The sequence below is a fragment of the Caloenas nicobarica genome, unplaced genomic scaffold (genome assembly GCF_036013445.1).
Source record: "Caloenas nicobarica isolate bCalNic1 unplaced genomic scaffold, bCalNic1.hap1 Scaffold_663, whole genome shotgun sequence".
NCBI classification, from domain to species: Eukaryota; Metazoa; Chordata; class Aves; order Columbiformes; family Columbidae; genus Caloenas; species Caloenas nicobarica.
In genome coordinates, this window is record NW_027017652.1 from 23867 (window position 1) to 42705 (window position 18839).

The 18839-nt window shown below is 68.4% G+C and overlaps 2 protein-coding genes across 2 annotated transcripts; both read right to left on the reverse strand.

Annotated features, from left to right (window-relative positions):
* Positions 1-1090: 1090 nt before the first annotated feature.
* On the reverse strand, positions 1091-9938 carry MEN1 (menin 1). The gene is given in 12 exon segments (XM_065658138.1): positions 1091-1337; positions 1339-1575; positions 2479-2652; positions 3984-4098; positions 4632-4768; positions 4838-4925; positions 5008-5048; positions 5145-5273; positions 6271-6346; positions 6348-6477; positions 7575-8022; positions 9822-9938. Coding segments are annotated over 11 exon segments (1767 nt in total). The 5' UTR covers positions 8017-8022; positions 9822-9938; the 3' UTR covers positions 1091-1139.
* A 595-nt stretch (positions 9939-10533) lies between these two features.
* On the reverse strand, positions 10534-18636 carry LOC136002889 (basic proline-rich protein-like; the record flags this gene model as incomplete). The annotated part of the gene is made up of 8 exons (XM_065658137.1): positions 10534-10835; positions 11006-11545; positions 14116-14268; positions 14326-14365; positions 14537-14673; positions 15977-16057; positions 16630-16824; positions 18445-18636. Coding segments are annotated over 8 exons (1640 nt in total), but the record flags the coding sequence as incomplete, so codon positions are not given.
* Positions 18637-18839: the final 203 nt, after the last annotated feature.

Here is an 18839-nt window from a genome sequence, read left to right on the forward strand (position 1 = left end):
CCTCTTAACCCCTCACATAAGCCCTGTCCCCCGCTATAACCCCCATATGCCCCTACAACCCCTGTACCCCAAAATCCCCCTATAACCCCCTGGACCCCCCATATCGCCCCCGTACCCCCTGTCTGACCCCCCCATTTCCCCCCGGGGGGGGTCTCAGAGCCCCTTCAGGGCCGTTTCAGGAAGGCCAGGCTGTAACCATGGGCGTTATCCCCCATATCCCCCCTGTACCCCACTATATCCCCCCCGTACCTGCTCTGTATCCCCCCCAGACCCCCCATTTCCCCCCCCAGACCCCCCATTTTCCCCCGGGGGGGTCCCACAGCCCCCTTTGGGGCCGTTTCAGGAAGGCCAGGCTGTAACCATGGGTGCTATCCCCCCATATCCCCCCTGTACCCCCTGTACCCCACTCTATCCCCCCCAGACCCCCATATCCCCCCCGTACCTGCTCCGTTCCCCCCCAGACCCCCCCATTTCCCCCCGGGGGGGTCCCACAGCCCCCTTTGGGGCCGTTTCAGGAAGGCCAGGCTGTAACCATGGGCGCTATCCCCCCTGTACCCCCCCTGTACCCCACTCTATCCCCCCAGACCCCCATATCCCCCCGTACCTGCTCCGTATCCCCCCCAGACCCCCCGTTTCCCCCCGGGGGGTCCCACAGCCCCCTTTGGGGCCGTTTCAGGAAGGCCAGGCTGTAACCAGGGGCGCTATCCCCCCGTACCCCTGTACCCCACTCTATCCCCCCCCAGACCCCATATCCCCCCCGTACCTGCTCCGTACCCCTCCAGACCCCCCATTTCCCCCTCAGACCCCCCATTTCCCCCCGGGGGGGTCCCACAGCCCCCTTCGGGGCCGTTTCAGGAAGGCCAGGCTGTAACCACGGGTGTTATCCCCCCTGTACCCCTGTACCCCACTCTATCCCCCCGTACCTGCTCTGTATCCCCCCCAGACCCCCCCATTTCTCCCCAGCCCCCCCATTTCCCCCCGGGGGGGTCCCACAGCCCCCTTTGGGGCCGTTTGAGGAAGGCCAGGCTGTAACCACGGGCGCTATCCCCCCTGTACCCCACTCTATCCCCCCAGACCCCCATATCCCCCCCGTACCTGCTCCGTATCCCCCCCAGCCCCCCCGTTTTCGCCCGGGGGGGTCAGAGCCCCTTGCGGGGCCGTTTGAGGAAGGCCAGGCTGTAGTCGCTGGGCGCGGGCCGGAGCCGCCGCGGCTGCACTTGGCTCTGGGCCGTGAGCTGCAGTTTGATGGCGCTGGAGTTGATTTTGGGGGCGCGCAGCAGCTCCTGCATCCCCCGCATCTTCTGGCTGCGGAAAACCAGCAGCGGCCCCCCGGGGGGGCAGCGGGGGGGGCCGGGGCGGCGCGGGGGGGGCCGGGGGGGTCCCCGGGGGTTCCCCGGCTTGGGGGGGGCGGTGGCGCTCGGGGGGGGTTTTTTTGGGGGGCGGCGGCGGCTCCTCGGGTTTGGATTCGCGGCGGGGGCCCCGGCGGCGGCTCTGGGGGGGGGGGTCGCCCCCCCCCGGCGGGTCGGCTGAGGGGGGGTCGGGGTCGTGGGACAGCAGGGTGACCTTCTGGCGGACCTGGGGGGACAGGGGGGTCACTATGGGGGGGGACAGGGGGGGACATGGGGGGATCACGGGGGGGACGTGGGGGGGTCACAGGGGGACAGGGGGGTCACTATGGGGGGTCATGGGGGGGACAGGGGGGGACAGGGGGGTCACTATGGGGGGGCCATGGGGGGCCAGGGGGGGACAGGGGGGTCACTATGGGGGGTCACGGGGGGGACATGAGGGTCACTATGGGGGGGGTCACGGGGGGGGACATGGGGGGGTCACTTTGGGGGGGTCACAGGCGGGACCACTATGGGGGGGGGTCACGGGGGGACATGGGGGGGTCACTATGAGGGGGGTCACGGGGGGACGGGGGGTCACTACGGGGGGGCCATGGGGGGACGGGGGGTGACCGGGGGTCACTATGGGGGGGTCATGGGGGGACATGGGGGGTCACTATGGGGGGGTCACGGGGGGGACATGGGGGGTCACTATGGGGGAAGCCCCAGAGGGTTTTGGGGACCCCACGAGGGACACGGGGGACTCTTAAGACCCCCCAGATGTTATTGGGGACCCCAAATCTCCCTCAAATCCCCCCAGGGGCCCCCCCCAAACCCCCCCAGGGACCCCCCAAACCCCACCTGGCTGTCGAAGCGCCCCAGGGACTGCACGAGGAACGTCGCCCAGCCCACGTGCAGCACGGGCGTGGGGCTGCCCAAAACCCCCCAAATCCCCCCAAAACCCCCCGAATCCCCCCAAAACCCCCCCAGGGACCCCCCAAACCCCACCTGGCTGTCGAAGCGCCCCAGGGACTGCACGAGGAACGTCGCCCAGCCCACTGCAGCACGGGCGTGGGGCTGCCCAAAACCCCCCAAATCCCCCCAAAACCCCCCAGGGACCCCCCAAACCCCCCAGGGACCCCCCAAACCCCACCTGGCTGTCGAAGCGCCCCAGGGACTGCACGAGGAACGTCGCCCAGCCCACGTGCAGCACGGGCGTGGGGCTGCCCTCCTCCCAGCGGCAGATCCCGTCGTAGAAGCGCAGCAGGTGGGCGAAGCACTCGGGGTCCTGCAGCGCCGGGAGGGGCTCCCCGGGGCCGGGGGGGGGCTGGGGGGGACCCCCAAACGTCAGGGGGGACCCTGGAGTCAGGGGCGCCCCCCGGAGTTCGGGGAATCCCCCCAGAGTTTGGGGAATCCCCCCCCGAGTCAGGGGATACCCCCCATGTCCCCCCCACGTCCCCTCTGTGTTCCTGTCACCACCGGTCGCCCCATGGTGTCCCCATGTCCCCCCCGTGTCCCCACCTGTGTCCCCATGTCCCCACCTGTCCCCATGTACCCCCATGTCCCCCCGTGTCCCCCGTGTCCCCATGTCCCCATGTCCCCCTGTCCCCACCTGTGTCCTCCTGTCCCCACCTGTCCCCATGTCCCCGTCCCCACCTGTCCCCATGTCGCCCCCATGTCCCCACCTGTGTCCCCATGTCCTCCATGTCCCCAATGTCCCCCACGTCCTCCATGTCCCCGCCATGTCCCCCATGTCCCCATGTCTGTCCCCACCATGTCCCTATGTCCCCCCATGTCCCCATGTCCCCCTGTCCCCACCTGTGTCCCCATGTCCCCACCTGTCCCCATGTCCTCCATGTCCCCAATGTCCCCCACGTCCTCCGTGTCCCCCCCATGTCCCCACCTGTCCCCCATGTCTGTCCCCCCCATGTCCCTATGTCCCCCCCATGTCCCCACCTGTCCCCGTGTCCCTGTGTCCCCCTGTCCCCACCTGTCCCCATGTCCCCCTGTCCCCACCTGTGTCCCCCTGTCCCCACCTGTCCTCGTGTCCCCGTGTCCCCACCTGTGTCCCCCGTCCCCACTTGTCCCCATGTCCCCATGTCCCTCTGTCCCCACCTGTGTCCCCATGTCTCCACCTGTCCCCATGTCCCCATGTCCCTCTGTCCCCACCTGTGTCCCCCGTCCCCACCTGTCCCCATGTCTCCATGTCCCCCTGTCCCCACCTGTGTCTCCATGTCCCCACCTGTCCCCATGTCCCCATGTCCCCCTGTCCCCACCTGTGTCCCCGTGTCCCCACCTGTCCCCATGTACCGCCATGTCCCCCCGTGTCCCCATGTCCCCCTGTCCCCACCTGTCCCCATGTCCCCCTGTCCCCACCTGTGTCCCCATGTCCCCACCTGTCCCCATGTCCCCATGTCCCCCTGTCCCCACCTGTGTCCCCGTGTCCCCACCTGTCCCCATGTACCGCCATGTCCCCCCGTGTCCCCATGTCCCCCTGTCCCCACCTGTCCCCATGTCCCCCTGTCCCCACCTGTGTCCCCATGTCCCCACCTGTCCCCATGTCCCCATGTCCCCCTGTCCCCACCTGTGTCCCCGTGTCCCCACCTGTCCCCATGTACCGCCATGTCCCCCCGTGTCCCCATGTCCCCCTGTCCCCACCTGTCCCCCCGCCGTGTCCCCGGCCGCCGCCTCTTTCAGCAGGTTGGGGATCACGTCGTTGGCCACGTCGAAGAATTCCTTGTAGATCTCCTCGTCCTCACGGCAGTAATTGTAGCTGGGGGAGAAACGGGGGCTGCTGTGGGGCTGCTGTGGGGCAGGGTATGGCTCTGATGTGGGCCAGGAATGGGGGCAGAAATGGGGCAGCTGTGGGGCAGAGCCTGGCGATGCTGCAAGGCGGAGATGGGACAGGGATGTGGGGCGGCCCCACAGTGCTGGGGGGACCTGGGGACCTCTCACCTCAACCTCAGCCCCACGGCGGGTTATGGGGCGCCCCACGGCCCCCCCAGCCCCACAGCGGGTTATGGGCTCCCCATGGCCCCCCCAGCCCCACAGCGGGTTATGGGGCACCCCATGGCCCCCCCAGCCCCACAGCGGGTTATGGGCTCCCCGTGGCCCCCCCAGCCCCACGGCAGGTTATGGGCTCCCCACGGCCCCACGGCAGGTTATGGGGCTCCCCACAGTCCCCCCAGCCCCACGGCGGGTTATGGGGCTCCCCACAGCCCCCCCAGCCCCACGGCGGGTTATGGGCTCCCCGTGGCCCCCCCAGCCCCACGGCGGGTTATGGGGCGCCCCCCGTGTCCCCCTCACTCCTGGATGACGGTGGCCGTGTCGGCCCAGGCCCCCAGCGCCTCCTTCACGTTGCGGTTCCTGCAGTGGAACCCGGCGAGGTACATGTAGGGGTAGATGTGCCGGTTGTTGTAATGAGTGCGCGCCGAGCGGATCCCCTGTGGGGCGGGACGGGGGTCAGCCCCACGGCGTGCCCCACGTCCCGCCCCCCCGGCCCCCCAGCTCACCTCGTGATAGAGCGTCAGGGGGTCGGGTCTCCCCGGCGTCGGCTCCAGCTCCTCCAGGTCGGCCAAGTTCCCCAGCGCCATGGGGTATCTGTGGGGCAGGGTGTGGGGCAGCCCCGCGGCACTTGGGGGGCAGCCCCGCGGTGGTTCGGGGTGGGGGGGGTCCCTCTTACCTCTCCAGGTGCCCCATGTCGTAGAGCAGCCAGAGCAGGCGCTGTGGAGGGGGGAGAGGAGGAGCTGGGGGGTGCCCCATAGTTCTCACCCCCAGCCCCACGGCTGCCCCACGGCCGCCCCCACGGCCGCCCCACACCTGCTGCAGCTGCAGCAGCTCCAGGCTGTCGCTGTGCAGGTCGATGCAGGGGTTGATGGCGCACACCATGAACGCCACCTCCATGTGCCGCGTGCAGCGCACGTACGAGCCCTTCAGGTACAGCCAGCTCTGGGGACAGGAGACACGGGGACATCAGGGGACATCGGGGGACGTGGGGACACGGGGACACCAGGGGACACGGGGACACCAGGGGACACCAGGGGACACGGGGACACCAGGGGACACGGGGACGTCGCGGGGGACAGGGACATCGGGGAACATGGGGACATGGAGACATGGGACATCAGAGGACACAGAGGACATCAGGGGACATCAGGGGACACGGGGACACCAGGGGACACGGGGACATCACGGGGGACAGGGACATCGGGGAACATGGGGACATGGAGACATGGGGACATCAGAGGACATGGAGGACATCAGGGGACACCAGGGGACACAGGGGACATCAGGGGACACGGGGACATGTCCCTGTCCCTGTGTTCCCCCATGTCCCTGTCCCCATGTCCCTGTCCCCCACCTTCTCGGCCACGCTGGCGGCCACACCCTAGCCCCTCCTGTCCCCATGTCCCCGTGTCCCTGTCCCCATGTCCCCCCAATATCCCCCATGTCCGTGTCCCCATGTCCCGTTGTCCCTGTCCCCATGTCCCCCCAATATCCCCCATGTCCGTGTCCCCATGTCCACATGTCCCTGTCCCCATGTCCCCGTCCCCATGTCCCCCATGTCCCTGTCCCCATTCCCATGTCCCCCATGTCCCTGTCCCCATGTCCCCCCAATATCCCTCATGTCCGTGTCCCCATGTCCATGTGTCCCTGTCCCCATGTCCCCCATGTCCCTGTCCCCATGTCCCCCCAATATCCCCCATGTCCGTGTCCACGTGTCCCTGTCCCCATGTCCCCATGTCCCTGTCCCCATGTCCCCCCAATATCCCTCCGTCCGTGTCCCCATGTCCCTGTCCCCATGTCCCTGTCCCCATGTCCCTGTCCCCATCCCCATGTCCACGTGTCCCTGTCCCCATGTCCCTGTGCCCCCCTGTCCCCGCACCTTCTTGGCCACGCTCTGGCCCCTCCTGTCCCCACGTCCCCCTGTCCCCCGTCCCGTCACCTTCTCGGCCACGCCGGCGGCCACGCTCTGGCCCCTGCGGTCCTCGTTGCCCTTGCCGTGCCAGGTCACCTCGCCGTGTGCGCCCCCCCGGCCCGAAGGCCACCCAGGCGTGGTCCTCGGACAGCGCCAGGTGCACGTCGGGCAGCCCCAGCGCCTGGCAGGCGCCCACCACGGCGAACGCCACCCCCGCGCTGTCCAGCTTCGTTCCTGGGGGGCACAGACCCACAGTGACCCACAGAGTAACACAGACTGACCCCCAGTGACCCACAGACTGACCCACAGTGACCCCCCCACCACGGCGAACGCCACCCCGCGCTGTCCAGCTTCGTTCCTGGGGGGCACAGACCCACAGTGACCCACAGAGTAACACAGACTGACCCACAGTGACCCACACTGACCCACAGTGACCCACAGAGTAACACAGACTGACCCACAGTGACCCAGAGTGACCCACACACTGACCCACAGTGACCCCCCCACCACGGCGAACGCCACCCCCGCGCTGTCCAGCTTCGTTCCTGGGGGGCACAGACCCACAGTGACCCACAGTGACCCACAGACTGACCCACAGTGACCCACACACTGACCCACAGTGACCCACAGAGTAACACAGACTGACCCACAGTGACCCAGTGACCCACAGACTGACCCACAGTGACCCACAGTGACCCCCCCACCACGGCGAACGCCACCACCACGCTGTCCAGCTTCGTTCCTGGGGGGCACAGACCCACAGTGACCCACAGTGACCCACACACTGACCCACAGGGACCCACAGAGTAACACAGAGTGACCCACAGTGACCCACACTGACACACAGTGACCCACAGACTGACCCACAGAGTGACCCACAGAGTGACCCCAGGGCTCAGGGACAGCCCCCAAAGTGCCCCCCAAGTGTCCCCCAGTCCCCCCTGACCGGTGATGAAGCTGAAGAGCGACTGGACGTGTGTCTGGTCCGTGAAGTGCCCCCCAGCCCCATACCAGCTATGGGACAGCCCCCCAAGTCCCCCCAGCCCCCCAAGTTCCCCCCAAGCGCCCCCTGACCGGTGATGAAGCTGAAGAGCGACTGGACGTGTGTCTGGTCCGTGAAGTGCCCCCCAGCCCCATACCAGCTATGGGACAGCCCCCCAAGTCCCCCCAGCCCCCCAAGTTCCCCCCCAAGCGCCCCCTGACCGGTGATGAAGCTGAAGAGCAACTGGACGTGTGTCTGGCCCGTGAAGTGCCCCCCAGCCCCATACCAGCTATGGACAGCCCCCCAAGTCCCCCAGCCCCCCAAGTGTCCCCCCCAAGCGCCCCCTGACCGGTGATGAAGCTGAAGAGCGACTGGATGTGCGCGCGGTCCTTGAAGTAGGAGCGGCTGAGGCTGTTCCAGATGACGTCGGCCACCTTGCGCACCAGGTCGCGGGAGGAGCAGCCGTCGGGGCGCGGGTACAGGGACAGGTCCACGGCGCCGCGGATCTGCGCCGTGAAGCGCGCGTACAGCGCGGCCACGATGGACAGCTCGGCCACCGGGAAATAGGCCAGCGTGTGCGGCTCGGGGCCCGGGCGCGCCTCGAAGCTGATGCCGGGGACGTTGGTGGGCAGGACGCGGTTGACAGCCAGGAAATGCTCCACGAAACCCAGAACCAGGGACAGCAGCACCAGGTCGGGCTCCGGCTGCCGCAGCTCGGCCTCGAACAGCCGCACCACGGAGGAGACGGAGCGCAGGGGGAACAGGGCTTTCTGCCACGGCTTCAGCCCCATGGCGACCTGGGGGGGAGAAAATAAATGGGGGTTATGGGGGTCATGGGGGGACAGGGGGTTATGGGGGGACAGGGCTTTCTGCCACGGCTTCAGCCCCATGGCGACCTGGGGGGGAAATAAATGGGGGTTATGGGGGGACAGGGGGTTATGGGGGGACAGGGCTTTCTGCCACGGCTTCAGCCCCATGGCGACCTGGGGGGAAATAATGGGGGTTATGGGGGGACAGGGGGTTATGGGGGAGAGGGGGTTATGGGGGGGAAATGGGGATTATGGGGGGACAGGCAGGGCCTTCTGCCACAGCTTCAGCCCCATAGCCTGGGGGGAGACAGAAATGGGGGCTATGGGGGGGAAATGAGGGCTATGGGGTCTATGTGGGCTATGGGGCCTATGGGGCCTATGGGGGTTATGGGGCCTATGGGGGGCTATGAGGGCTATGGGGTGGCTATGGGGTGTCTATAGGGGGCTATGGGGGCTATGGGGTGTCTATGGAGGGCTACGGGTCTCTATGGGTCTCTATGGGGTCTATGGGTCTCTATGGGTCTCTATGGGGTCTATGGGTCTCTATGGGGTCTATGGGTCTCTATGGGTCTCTATGGGGTCTCTATGGGTCTCTATGGGTCTCTATGGGGTCTATGGGTCTCTATGGGTCTCTATGGGGTCTCTATGGGGTCTCTATGGGTCTCTATGGGGTCTATGGGTCTCTATGGGTCTCTATGGGGTCTCTATGGGGTCTCTAGGGGTCTCTAGGGGTCTCTATGGGGTCTCTAGGGGTCTTAGGGGTCTCTATGGGGTCTCTATGGGGTCTCTATGCGTCTCTATGGGTCTCTATGGGTCTCTATGGGGTCTCTAGGGGTCTCTAGGGGTCTCTATGGGGTCTCTATGCGTCTCTATGGGTCTCTATGGGTCTCTATGGGTCTCTATGGGGTCTCTATGGGGTCTCTATGGGTCTCTATGGGGTCTATGGGTCTCTATGGGTCTCTATGGGTCTCTATGGGGTCCCTGTGGGTCTCTATGGGTCTCTATGGGGTCTATGGGGTCTCTATGGGGTCTCTATGGGTCTCTATGGGTCTCTATGGGTCTCTATGGGGTCTATGGGGTCTATGGGTCTCTATGGGCCTCTATGGGGTGTCTATGGGTCTCTATGGTCTCTAGGTCTCTATGGGCCTATGGGTCTCTATGGGTCTCTGTGGGTCTCTATGGGGTCTATGGGTCTCTATGGGTCTCTATGGGTCTCTATGGGGTCTATGGGTCTCTATGGGTCTCTATGGGGTCCCTGTGGGTCTCTATGGGTCTCTATGGGGTCTATGGGTCTCTATGGTCTCTATGGGTCTCTAGGGGGTCTCTATGGGTCTCTATGGGTCTCTATGGGGTCTCTATGGGTCTCTATGGGTCTCTATGGGTCTCTAGGGGGTCTCTAGGGGGTCTCTATGGGGTCTATGGGTCTCTATGGGTCTCTATGGGTCTCTATGGGGTCTCTATGGGTCTCTATGGGTCTCTGTGGGTCTCTATGGGTCTCTGTGGGTCTCTATGGGTCTCTATGGGGTCTCTATGGGGTACCTGTGGGTCTCTATGGGTCTCTATGGGTCTCTATGGGGCCTACGGGGGCAGGGCCTCCTGTGCCGGGGCCTCAGACCCCCCGGCCCCTCACGGTCCCCGCGGCCCCTCAGGAGCCCCGCGACCCCCCGGGACCCCCCAGGCCCGACCCCAAAGCGCAGGAATCCCCCCCCCCGCCCATCGGGCGGCCCCGGAACCCCCGAAAAACCCAAAAAAGCCCCAAAACACCCTCCCCCCCCCCCGCCCCTCACCGTGGCCGCCGCCGCGGGGCACGACGGGAAGGGGCGGGGCCGCCGCGCGGGGCACGACGGGAGCTGGAGTCGGGAGCGCGGGGCACGACGGGATCGTGGGGGAGTCGAGCGGGAGGACCCAGGAGTTCGGGGGGGGACCCAGGAGTTCGGGGGGGACCCAGGAGTTCGGGGGGGGACCCAGGCGTCCGGCGTCCGAATAAAGAGCCCGGTTGCCATGGTAACAGCCGCTTTATTCCTTTTCCTTTCGCCCCCCCCGGCGTGTCCTGCCCACTGGAGGACCCGAACCGGGGGGGGGGACCCCGAAAATGGGGGGGACCCCGAAAATGGGGCGGCTCCCCCTTTGTTGGGGGGTTTGGGGGGGTCCGTGGGGTCTGGGGGTGTCTCGGGGGGTTTGGGGGGTCCGTGGGGTCTGGGGGTGTCTCTGGGTTTTAGGGCTCAGAGGGGGGGTCTCTGGTGTTTTAGGGGGTCTGGGGGCTCAGCGGGGGGTTTGGGGGGTCCGTGATTTTGGGGGTTCAGCGGGGGGGGCTGTGGGGACCCAGAGTTTCGGGGGTCCCTGGGGGGTCTCTGGTTTTGGGGTTCGGGGGGGGCCCTGGGGGGTCCGCGGTTTCGGGGTTCGGGGGGGGGGGTGTGGGGGTCCATGTTTTTGGGTTCAGCGGGGGGGTCTCTGGTTTTGGGGTTCAGGGGGGCCCTGGGGGGTCCGCGGTTTCGGGGTTCAGTGGGGGGGTCCGTGGTTTCGGGGTTCGGGGGGGTCTCTGGTTTTGGGGTTCGGGGGGGCCCCTGGGGGGTCCGCGGTTTCGGGGTTCGGGGGGTCTCTGGTTTTGGGGTTCAGCAGGGGGGCCCTGGGGGGGTCTCTGGTTCGGGGTTCGGGGGGTCTCTGGTTTTGGGGTTCAGCGGGAGGGCCCTGGGGGGGTGTTCGGGTCGGGGGCCCTGGGGGGTCCACGGTTTCGGGGTTCAGTGGGGGGGTCCGTGGTTTCGGGGTTCGGGGGGGTCTCTGGTTTCGGGGTTCGGGGGGCCCTGGGGGGTCCGCGGTTTTGGGGTTCGGGGGGGTCTTCTGGTTTCAGGGTTCGGGGGGGCCCGGGGGGTCCGTGGTTTTGGGGTTCAGCTGGGGGGTCTCTGTTTCGGGGTTCAGCGGGGGGCCCAGGGGGTCTCTGGTTTCAGGGTTTGGGGGGCCCTGGGGGGTCCACGGTTTCGGGGTTCAGCGGGGGGGCCCTGGGGGGGTCCCTGGTTTCGGGGTTCAGCGGGGGGCCCTGGGGGGTCTCTAGTTTCGGGGTTCGGGGGGGCCCTGGGGGGTCCACGGTTTCGGGGTTCGGGGGGGCCTGGGGGTCCGCGGTTTCGGGGTTCAGCGGGGGGGTCTGCGGTTTCGGGGTTCGGGGGACCCCGGGGGGGTCTCTGGTTTCGGGGTTCAGCGGGGGTCTGCGGTTTCGGGTTCGGGGGGGCCTGGGGGTCCCTGGTTTCGGGGTTCAGCGGGGGGTCTCTGGTTTCGGGGTTCAGCGGGGGGCCCGGGGGGGGTCTCTGGTTTCGGGGTTCGGGGGGTCTCTGGTTTTGGGGTTCAGCGGGGGGGCCCTGGGGGGGTCCCTGGTTTCGGGGTTCAGCGGGGGGTCTGCGGTTTCGGGGTTCAGCGGGGAGGCCCTGGGGGGTCGCGGTTTTGGGGTTCGGGGGGTCTCTGGTTTCGGGGTTCGGGGGGCCCGGGGGGTCCCTGGTTTCGGGGTTCAGCGGGGGGGTCTCTGGTTTGGGGGTTCAGCGGGGGGGCCCCGGGGGGTCCCTGGTTTCGGGTTCAGGGGGGCCCCGGGGGGTCCCTGGTTTCGGGGCTCAGCGGGGGGCCCAGGGGGGTCCGCGTTTTGGGGTTCGGGGGGTCCGCGGTTTCGGGGTTCAGCGGGGGGGTCCCTGGTTTCGGGGCTCAGCGGGGGGGTCCGCGGTTTCGGGGCTCAGCGGGGGGCAGGCACAGCCCCCCGGCTGGCGGGCCCGGCTGGTCCCGGCTTTGCAGGCGCAGCGGAAGGAGCCGCTGGTGTTGACGCAGCGGTCGCGGCCGCAGCGCGGGGGGGCTCCCGGCACTCGTCGATGTCTGGGGGGACCCGGAGTGACCCCCAGACCCACCAGAGCCCCCCCGGACACACCCGCGCCCCCAAACCCAGACAGAGCTCCCACACCCCCCCGGCACCCCCAAACCCATCAGAGCCCCCCCAAACACACCCAGCACCCCCAAACCCATCAGAGCCCCCCAAACCCAGCCAGAGCCCCCAACCCCCCTGGCACCCCCAAACCCCATCAGAGCCCCCCCAAACCCAGCCAGCACCCCCAACCCAACCAGAGTCCCCCCAGATTCCCCAGCACCCCCAAACCCAACCAGAGTCCCCCCAGGCACACCCAGCACCCCCAAACCCAGCCCAGAGTCCCCCCAGATTCCCCAGCACCCCCAAACCCAGACAGACCCCCCCAAACACACCCGGCGCCCCCAAACCCAACCAGAGCCCCCAAACCCCCCTGGCACCCCCAAACCCATCAAAGCCCCCCCAAACCCAGCCAGCACCCCCAAACCCATCAGAGCCCCCCCAGGCACACCCAGCACCCCCAAACCCAGCCAGAGCCCCCCCAGATTCCCCAGCACCCCCAAACCATCAAAGCCCCCCCAAACCCAGCCAGCGCCCCCAAACCCACCAGAGCCCCCCAGACACACCCGGCACCCCCAAACCCATCGGAGCCCCCCCAAACCCAGCCAGCACCCCCAAACCCACCAGAGCCCCCCCCGGACACACCCGGCGCCCCCAAACCCAGCCAGAGCCCCCCCAGATTCCCCAGCACCCCCAAACCCAGCCAGAGCCCCCAAACCCAACCAGAGCCCCCAAACCCCCCGGGCACCCCCAAACCCATCAGAGCCCCCCCAAACCCAGCCAGCACCCCCAAACCCATCAGAGCCCCCCCAGACACACCCAGCACCCCAAACCCAACCAGAGCCCCCCCAAACCCAGCCAGCATCCCCAAACCCAACCAGAGCCCCCAAACCCCCCCGGCACCCCCAAACCCAGACAGAGCTCCCCCAGATTCCCCAGCACCCCCAAACCCATCAGAGCCCCCCAAACCCAGCCAGCACCCCCAAACCCATCAGAGCCCCCCCAAACCCAGCCAGCACCCCCAAACCCAACCAGAGCCCCCAAACCCCCCGGCACCCCCAAACCCAGACAGAGTCCCCCCAAACTCACCCAGCACCCCCAAACCCAGACAGACCCCCCCAAACTCACCCAGCACCCCCAAACCCATCAGAGCCCCCCAAACACCCCCGGCACCCCAAACCCATCAGAGCCCCCCAGATTCCCCAGCACCCCCAAACCCAGACAGATCCCCCCCAAACACACCCGGCGCCCCCAAACCCAACCAGAGCCCCCAAACCCCCCTGGCACCCCCAAACCCATCAAGCCCCCCAAACTCACCCAGCACCCCCAAACCCATCAGAGCCCCCCCAGACACACCCAGCGCCCCCAAACCCAACCAGAGCCCCCAAACCCCCTGGCACCCCCAAACCCAGACAGAGCCCCCCCAGATTCCCAGGGGTTCAGAGGGGTTTGGGGGTTCAGGGGGTCTCAGGGGTCTCAGGGTTTGGGGTGCTATGGGGGGTTTGGGGGTGCTCTGGTTTTGGGGTCTCACCGACGCAGCGGGCGCGGGGGGGTCAGGGGTTTGGGGGTTCAGGGGGTCTCAGGGGTTTTTGGGGTGCTATGGGGGGTTCAGGGGGTCTCAGGGGTTTCGGGGTCTCACCGACGCAGCGGGCGCGGGGGGGGTCAGGGGTTTGGGGTTCAGGGGGTCTCAGGGGTTTTGGGGTGTTAGGGGGGTTCAGGGGTCTCAGGGGTTTTGGGGTGTTAGGGGGGTTTGGGGGGTCTCAGGGGTTTTTGGGGTGCTATGGGGGGTTTGGGGGTGCTCTGGTTTTGGGGTCTCACCGACGCAGCGGGCGCGGGGGGGGTCGGGGGTTTGGGGGTTCAGGGGTCTCAGGGGTATTGGGGGTGCTATGGGGGGTTTGGGGGTGCTCTGGTTGGGGGTCTCACCGACGCAGCGGGCGCGGGGGGGGGTCAGGGGTTTGGGGGTTCAGGGGGTCTCAGGGGTTTTTGGGGTGCTATGGGGGGTTCAGGGGGTCTCAGGGGTTTTGGGGTCTCAGGGGTTTTGGGGTCTCACCGACGCAGCGGGCGCGGGGGGGGGTCTCAGGGGTTTGGGGGTTCGGGGGGTCTCAGGGTTTTTGGGGTGCTATGGGGGTTTGGGGGGTCTCAGGGGTTTGGGGGTTTGGGGGGTCTCAGGGGTTTCGGGGTCTCACCGACGCAATGGGTGCGGGGGGGGGTCGGGGGTTTGGGGGGTTCAGGGGTCTCAGGGGTTTGGGGGTGCTCTGGTTTCGGGGTCTCACCGACGCAGCGGGCGCGGGGGGGGTCAGGGGTTTGGGGGTTCAGGGTTCTCAGGGGTTTTTGGGGTGCTATGGGGGTTCAGGGGGTCTCAGGGGTTTTGGGGTCTCAGGGTTTTGGGGTCTCACCGACGCAGCGGGCGCGGGGGGGGTCAGGGGTTTTGGGGTGCTATGGGGGTTTGGGGGGTCTCAGGGGTTTTTGGGGTGTTATGGGGGGTTCAGGGGGTCTCAGGGGTTTTGGGGTGCTATGGGGGGTTCAGGGGGTCTCAGGGGTTTTGGGGTGCTATGGGGGGTTCGGGGGTCTCAGGGGTTTGGGGGTGCTCTGGTTTCGGGGTCTCACCGACGCAGCGGGCGCGGGGGGGGTCGGGCTGGAAGCCGGGGGGCACTCGCAGCCCCGGCCCGGGAAGGCCCGCGGACAGCGCCCCCCCGCGGGGCAGCGCGGGCACTCGGCCGAGTCCTCCTCGGAGCTCTCGTCACCTGGGGGGGCCGGGAAATGGGGTCCGGGGGGGGGGGTCCCCAATTTAGGGGGGGGGACACAGGGGCAAAATTTGGGGTACCCAGACTGAGGGGGTTTGGGGGGTTCTGGGGGTCCTGGGGGAAATGGGGGGGGTCCCAGGGATTTGGGGGGTCCCGGGGGGTATTTGGGATTCCCGGGAGGAATTGGGGGGGGCCCAGGGGGTTTGGGGGTCTTGGGGGTCCCAGGGGGAATTGGGGGGGTCCAGGGATTTGGGGGGTCCCAGGGGGGTTTGGGGGGGTCCCAGGGATTTGGGGGTCCCAGGGGGGTTTGGGGGGGTCCCAGGGGGTTTGGGGGTCCCAGGGGGAATTGGGGGGTCCCAGGGATTTGGGGGGTCCCAGGGGGGTTTGGGGGGGTCCCAGGGGTTTGGGGGTCCCGGGGGGGTTTGGGGGTCCCAGGGGGAATTGGGGGGGGTCCCAGGGATTTGGGGATCCCGGGGGGGTTTGGGGGGGTCCCAGGGGGTTTGGGGGTCCCGGGGGGGTTTGGGGGTCCCAGGGGGAATTGGGGGGGTCCCAGGGATTTGGGGGGTCCCGGGGGGGTTTGGGGGGTCCCAGGGGGTTTGGGGGTCCCGGGGGGGTTTGGGGGTCCCAGGGGGAATTGGGGGGGGTCCCAGGGATTTGGGGGGTCCCGGGGGGTTTGGGGGTCCCAGGGGGAATTGGGGGGGGTCCCAGGGATTTGGGGGTCCCGGGGGGGTTTGGGGGGGTCCCAGGGGAATTGGGGGGGTCCCAGGGATTGGGGGGGTCCCGGGGGGTTTGGGGGTCCCAGGGGAATTGGGGGGGGTCCCAGGGATTTGGGGGGTCCCGGGGGGTTTGGGGGGTTCCAGGGGGTTTGGGGGTCCCGGGGGGGTTTGGGGGGGTCCCAGGGGGTTTGGGGGTCCCAGGGGGAATTGGGGGGGGTCCCAGGGATTTGGGGGGTCCCGGGGGGGTTTGGGGGGGTCCCAGGGGGTTTGGGGTCTTGGGGGGGTTTGGGGGTCCCAGGGGGAATTGGGGGGGGTCCCAGGATTTGGGGGGTCCCAGGGGGAATTGGGGGGGCGTCCCAGGGATTTGGGGGTCCCGGGGGGTTTGGGGGGGTCCTAGGGGGTTTGGGGGTCCCGGGGGGGTTTGGGGGGGTCCAGGGGTTTGGGGGTCCCGGGGGGTTTGGGGGTCCCAGGGGGAATTGGGGGGGTCCCAGGGATTTGGGGGGTCCCGGGGGGGTTTGGGGGGGTCCCAGGGGTTTGGGGGTCCCGGGGGGGTTGGGGGTGCAAGGGGCTGAGTTTTGGGGTCCCACCTCTGCGGGGCGCCCCCAGCGCCAGGGGGCTGAGGTCCCAGAAGGAATTGCTCTCGCTCTGCGAGGGGGGGCACTGCAGGCCTGGGGGGCCCCCGGGTCAGCCCCGGAACCCCCAAACCTCCCGGCCCCCCCGATACCTCATAGGGGCCCCCCCATCTCCCACAGCCCCCCCATAGGGGTCCCCCCCATATCCGCCCCCCAGCCACGCGTAGACCCCCCCATACCCCATAGGGACCCCCCCCCATCGCAACCCCCGTTTCCTATAGGGCCCCCCATACCCCGCAGCCCCCCATATACCCAATAGGGCCCCTATGGACGCCCCCACAGTCCCCCATACCCCTTATGACCCCCCCACATGGACCCCTACCCCCATATACCCCCCATACCCCCCCCTATGTACCCCTATGCCCATATGCCCCCCATAACCCCCCCACATGGACCCCTACCCCTCCATATACCCCCCATACCCCCCCCATATGTACCCCTATGCCTATATGCCCCCCATAACTCCCCACATGGACCCCCTACCCCCCATATACCCCCCATACGGACCCCCTGCAGCCCATATGCCCCCTGTACCCCCCCCATATGCACCCCATGTACCCCCCCCCCCCCCCATATGTACCCCTATGCCCCCCATACCCCCCCCGTACCCCCCCACCCCCCCCGGCTCACCGGCGCGGGGGGGCAGGGCCAGCAGTGGTGCCCCCAGCCCGCCCCCCCCGGCAGCAGCACTCGTCGCGGGTCAGGGGCCCCCCCCCGAGGGGCCCCCCGCACAGCCCCTCCTCCCCCGCCGCTGCAGCACACGTCCCGCCGCTCCGGGGGGGGGCGCTCCGGGGGGGGCCGGTCTGGAAGGGGGGGGAGGGGGGGTGTCACTTGGCGGCGGGGGGGGGGCGCGATTCCCCCCCCCCCGCCCCAATGACCGCTATCAAGACCCCCCCCGGAAGCGCCCCCCGCCCCAATGACCGTTTCCAGGCCCCCCATAATGTGCCCCCACCCCCATTGATCGGTTTCCACGCCCCCGCCCCATTGAGCGGTTTCAAGACCCCCCGCCCCATTCAGCGGTTTCAAGACCCCCCCGAGGCGCCCCCGCCCCAATGACCGTTTCCAGGCCCCCCATAATGTGCCCCACCCCCATTGATCGGTTTCCACGCCCCCCGCCCCATTGAGCGGTTTCAAGACCCCCCCCCAGGAAGCGCCCCCGCCCCATTGAACGGTTTCAAGACCCCCCCCAGGAAGCGCCCCCGCCCCAATGACCGTTTCCAGGCCCCCGCCCCATTGATCGGTTTCCAGGCCCCCCGCCCCATTCAGCGGTTTCAAGACCCCCCCGAGGCGCCCCCGCCCCATTGACCGTTTCCAGGCCCCCGCCCCATTGAGCGGTTTCAAGACCCCCCCCAGGAAGCGCCCCCGCCCATTGACCGTTTCGAGCCCCCCCGGGAAGCGCCCCTGCCCCAATGACCGTTTCCAGGCCCCCCGCCCATTGAGCGGTTTCCAGGCCCCCCGCCCCATTCAGCGGTTCAAGACCCCCCCCCGAAGCGCCCCCGCCCCATTGACCGTTTCCAGGCCCCCCCGCCCCATTGAGCGGTTTCAAGACCCACCCCCCCAGGAAGCGCCCCCGACCCAATGACCGTTTCCAGGCCCCCCAGGAAGCGCCCCCGCCCCACTGACGGTTTCCAGCCCCCCACCCCAATAACCATTTCCAGGCCCCCCGCCCCATTGATGGTTTCCAGACCCCCCCCCAAAGCGCCCCCCCGCCCCACTGACCGTTTCCAGCCCCCGCCCCATTGATGGTTTCCAGACCCCCGCCCCATTGACCGTTTCGAGGCCCCCCCACCCCACTGACCGGTTTCAAGACCCCCCCCAGGCAGCACCCCCCGCCCCATTGACCATTCCAGCCCCCCACCCCAATAACCATTTCCAGGCCCCCGCCCCCACTGACCAGTTTCGGGGCCCCCCCGCCCCATTGACGGTTTCGAGGCCCCCCCACCCCACTGACCGTTTTCGAGGCCCCCCACCCCATTGACCGTTTCGAGGCCCCCCGCCCCACTGACCAGTTTCGGGGCCCCCCCACCCCATTGACGGTTTCGAGGCCCCCCCGCCCCACTGACCGTTTCGAGGCCCCCCCACCCCATTGATGGTTTCGAGGCCCCCCACCCACTGACCGTTTCGAGGCCCCCCCACCCCACTGACGGTTTCGAGGCCCCCCACCCCATTGACAGTTTCGAGGCCCCCCCGCCCCACTGACCGTTCGAGGCCCCCCCCACCCCATTGATGGTTTCGAGGCCCCCCACCCCACTGACCGTTTCGAGGCCCCCCCACCCCATTGACGGTTTCGAGGCCCCCCCGCCCCACTGACCGTTTCGGGGCCCCCCCACCCCATTGACGGTTTCGAGGCCCCCCGCCCCACTGACCGTTTCGAGGCCCCCCCCACCCCATTGATGGTTTCGAGGCCCCCCCACCCCACTGACCGTTTCGAGGCCCCCCCACCCCATTGACGGTTTCGAGGCCCCCCGCCCCACTGACCGGTTTCGGGGCCCCCCAGGCAGCGCCGCCCCCCGGGTGCAGGCGGGTGCCGGGGGGGCAGGTGCAGCGGAACGACCCCCGCGTGTTCTCGCACGCCCCCGCCACGCAGTTCGACTCGTCCAGGCACTCGTCCACGTCTGGGGGGGCGCGGGGCGTCGTGGGGACCCCCAAACCCCCCCCAAAACACAGGGACCCCCCCCAAAACACAGAGACCCCCAGGGACACCCCCCAAAACACAGGGACCCCCAAAACCCCCAGGGACCCCCCAAAAATACAGGGAACCCCAAAACCCCCAGGGACCCCCCCCAAAACACAGGGACCCCCAGAACTCCCCAGTTTT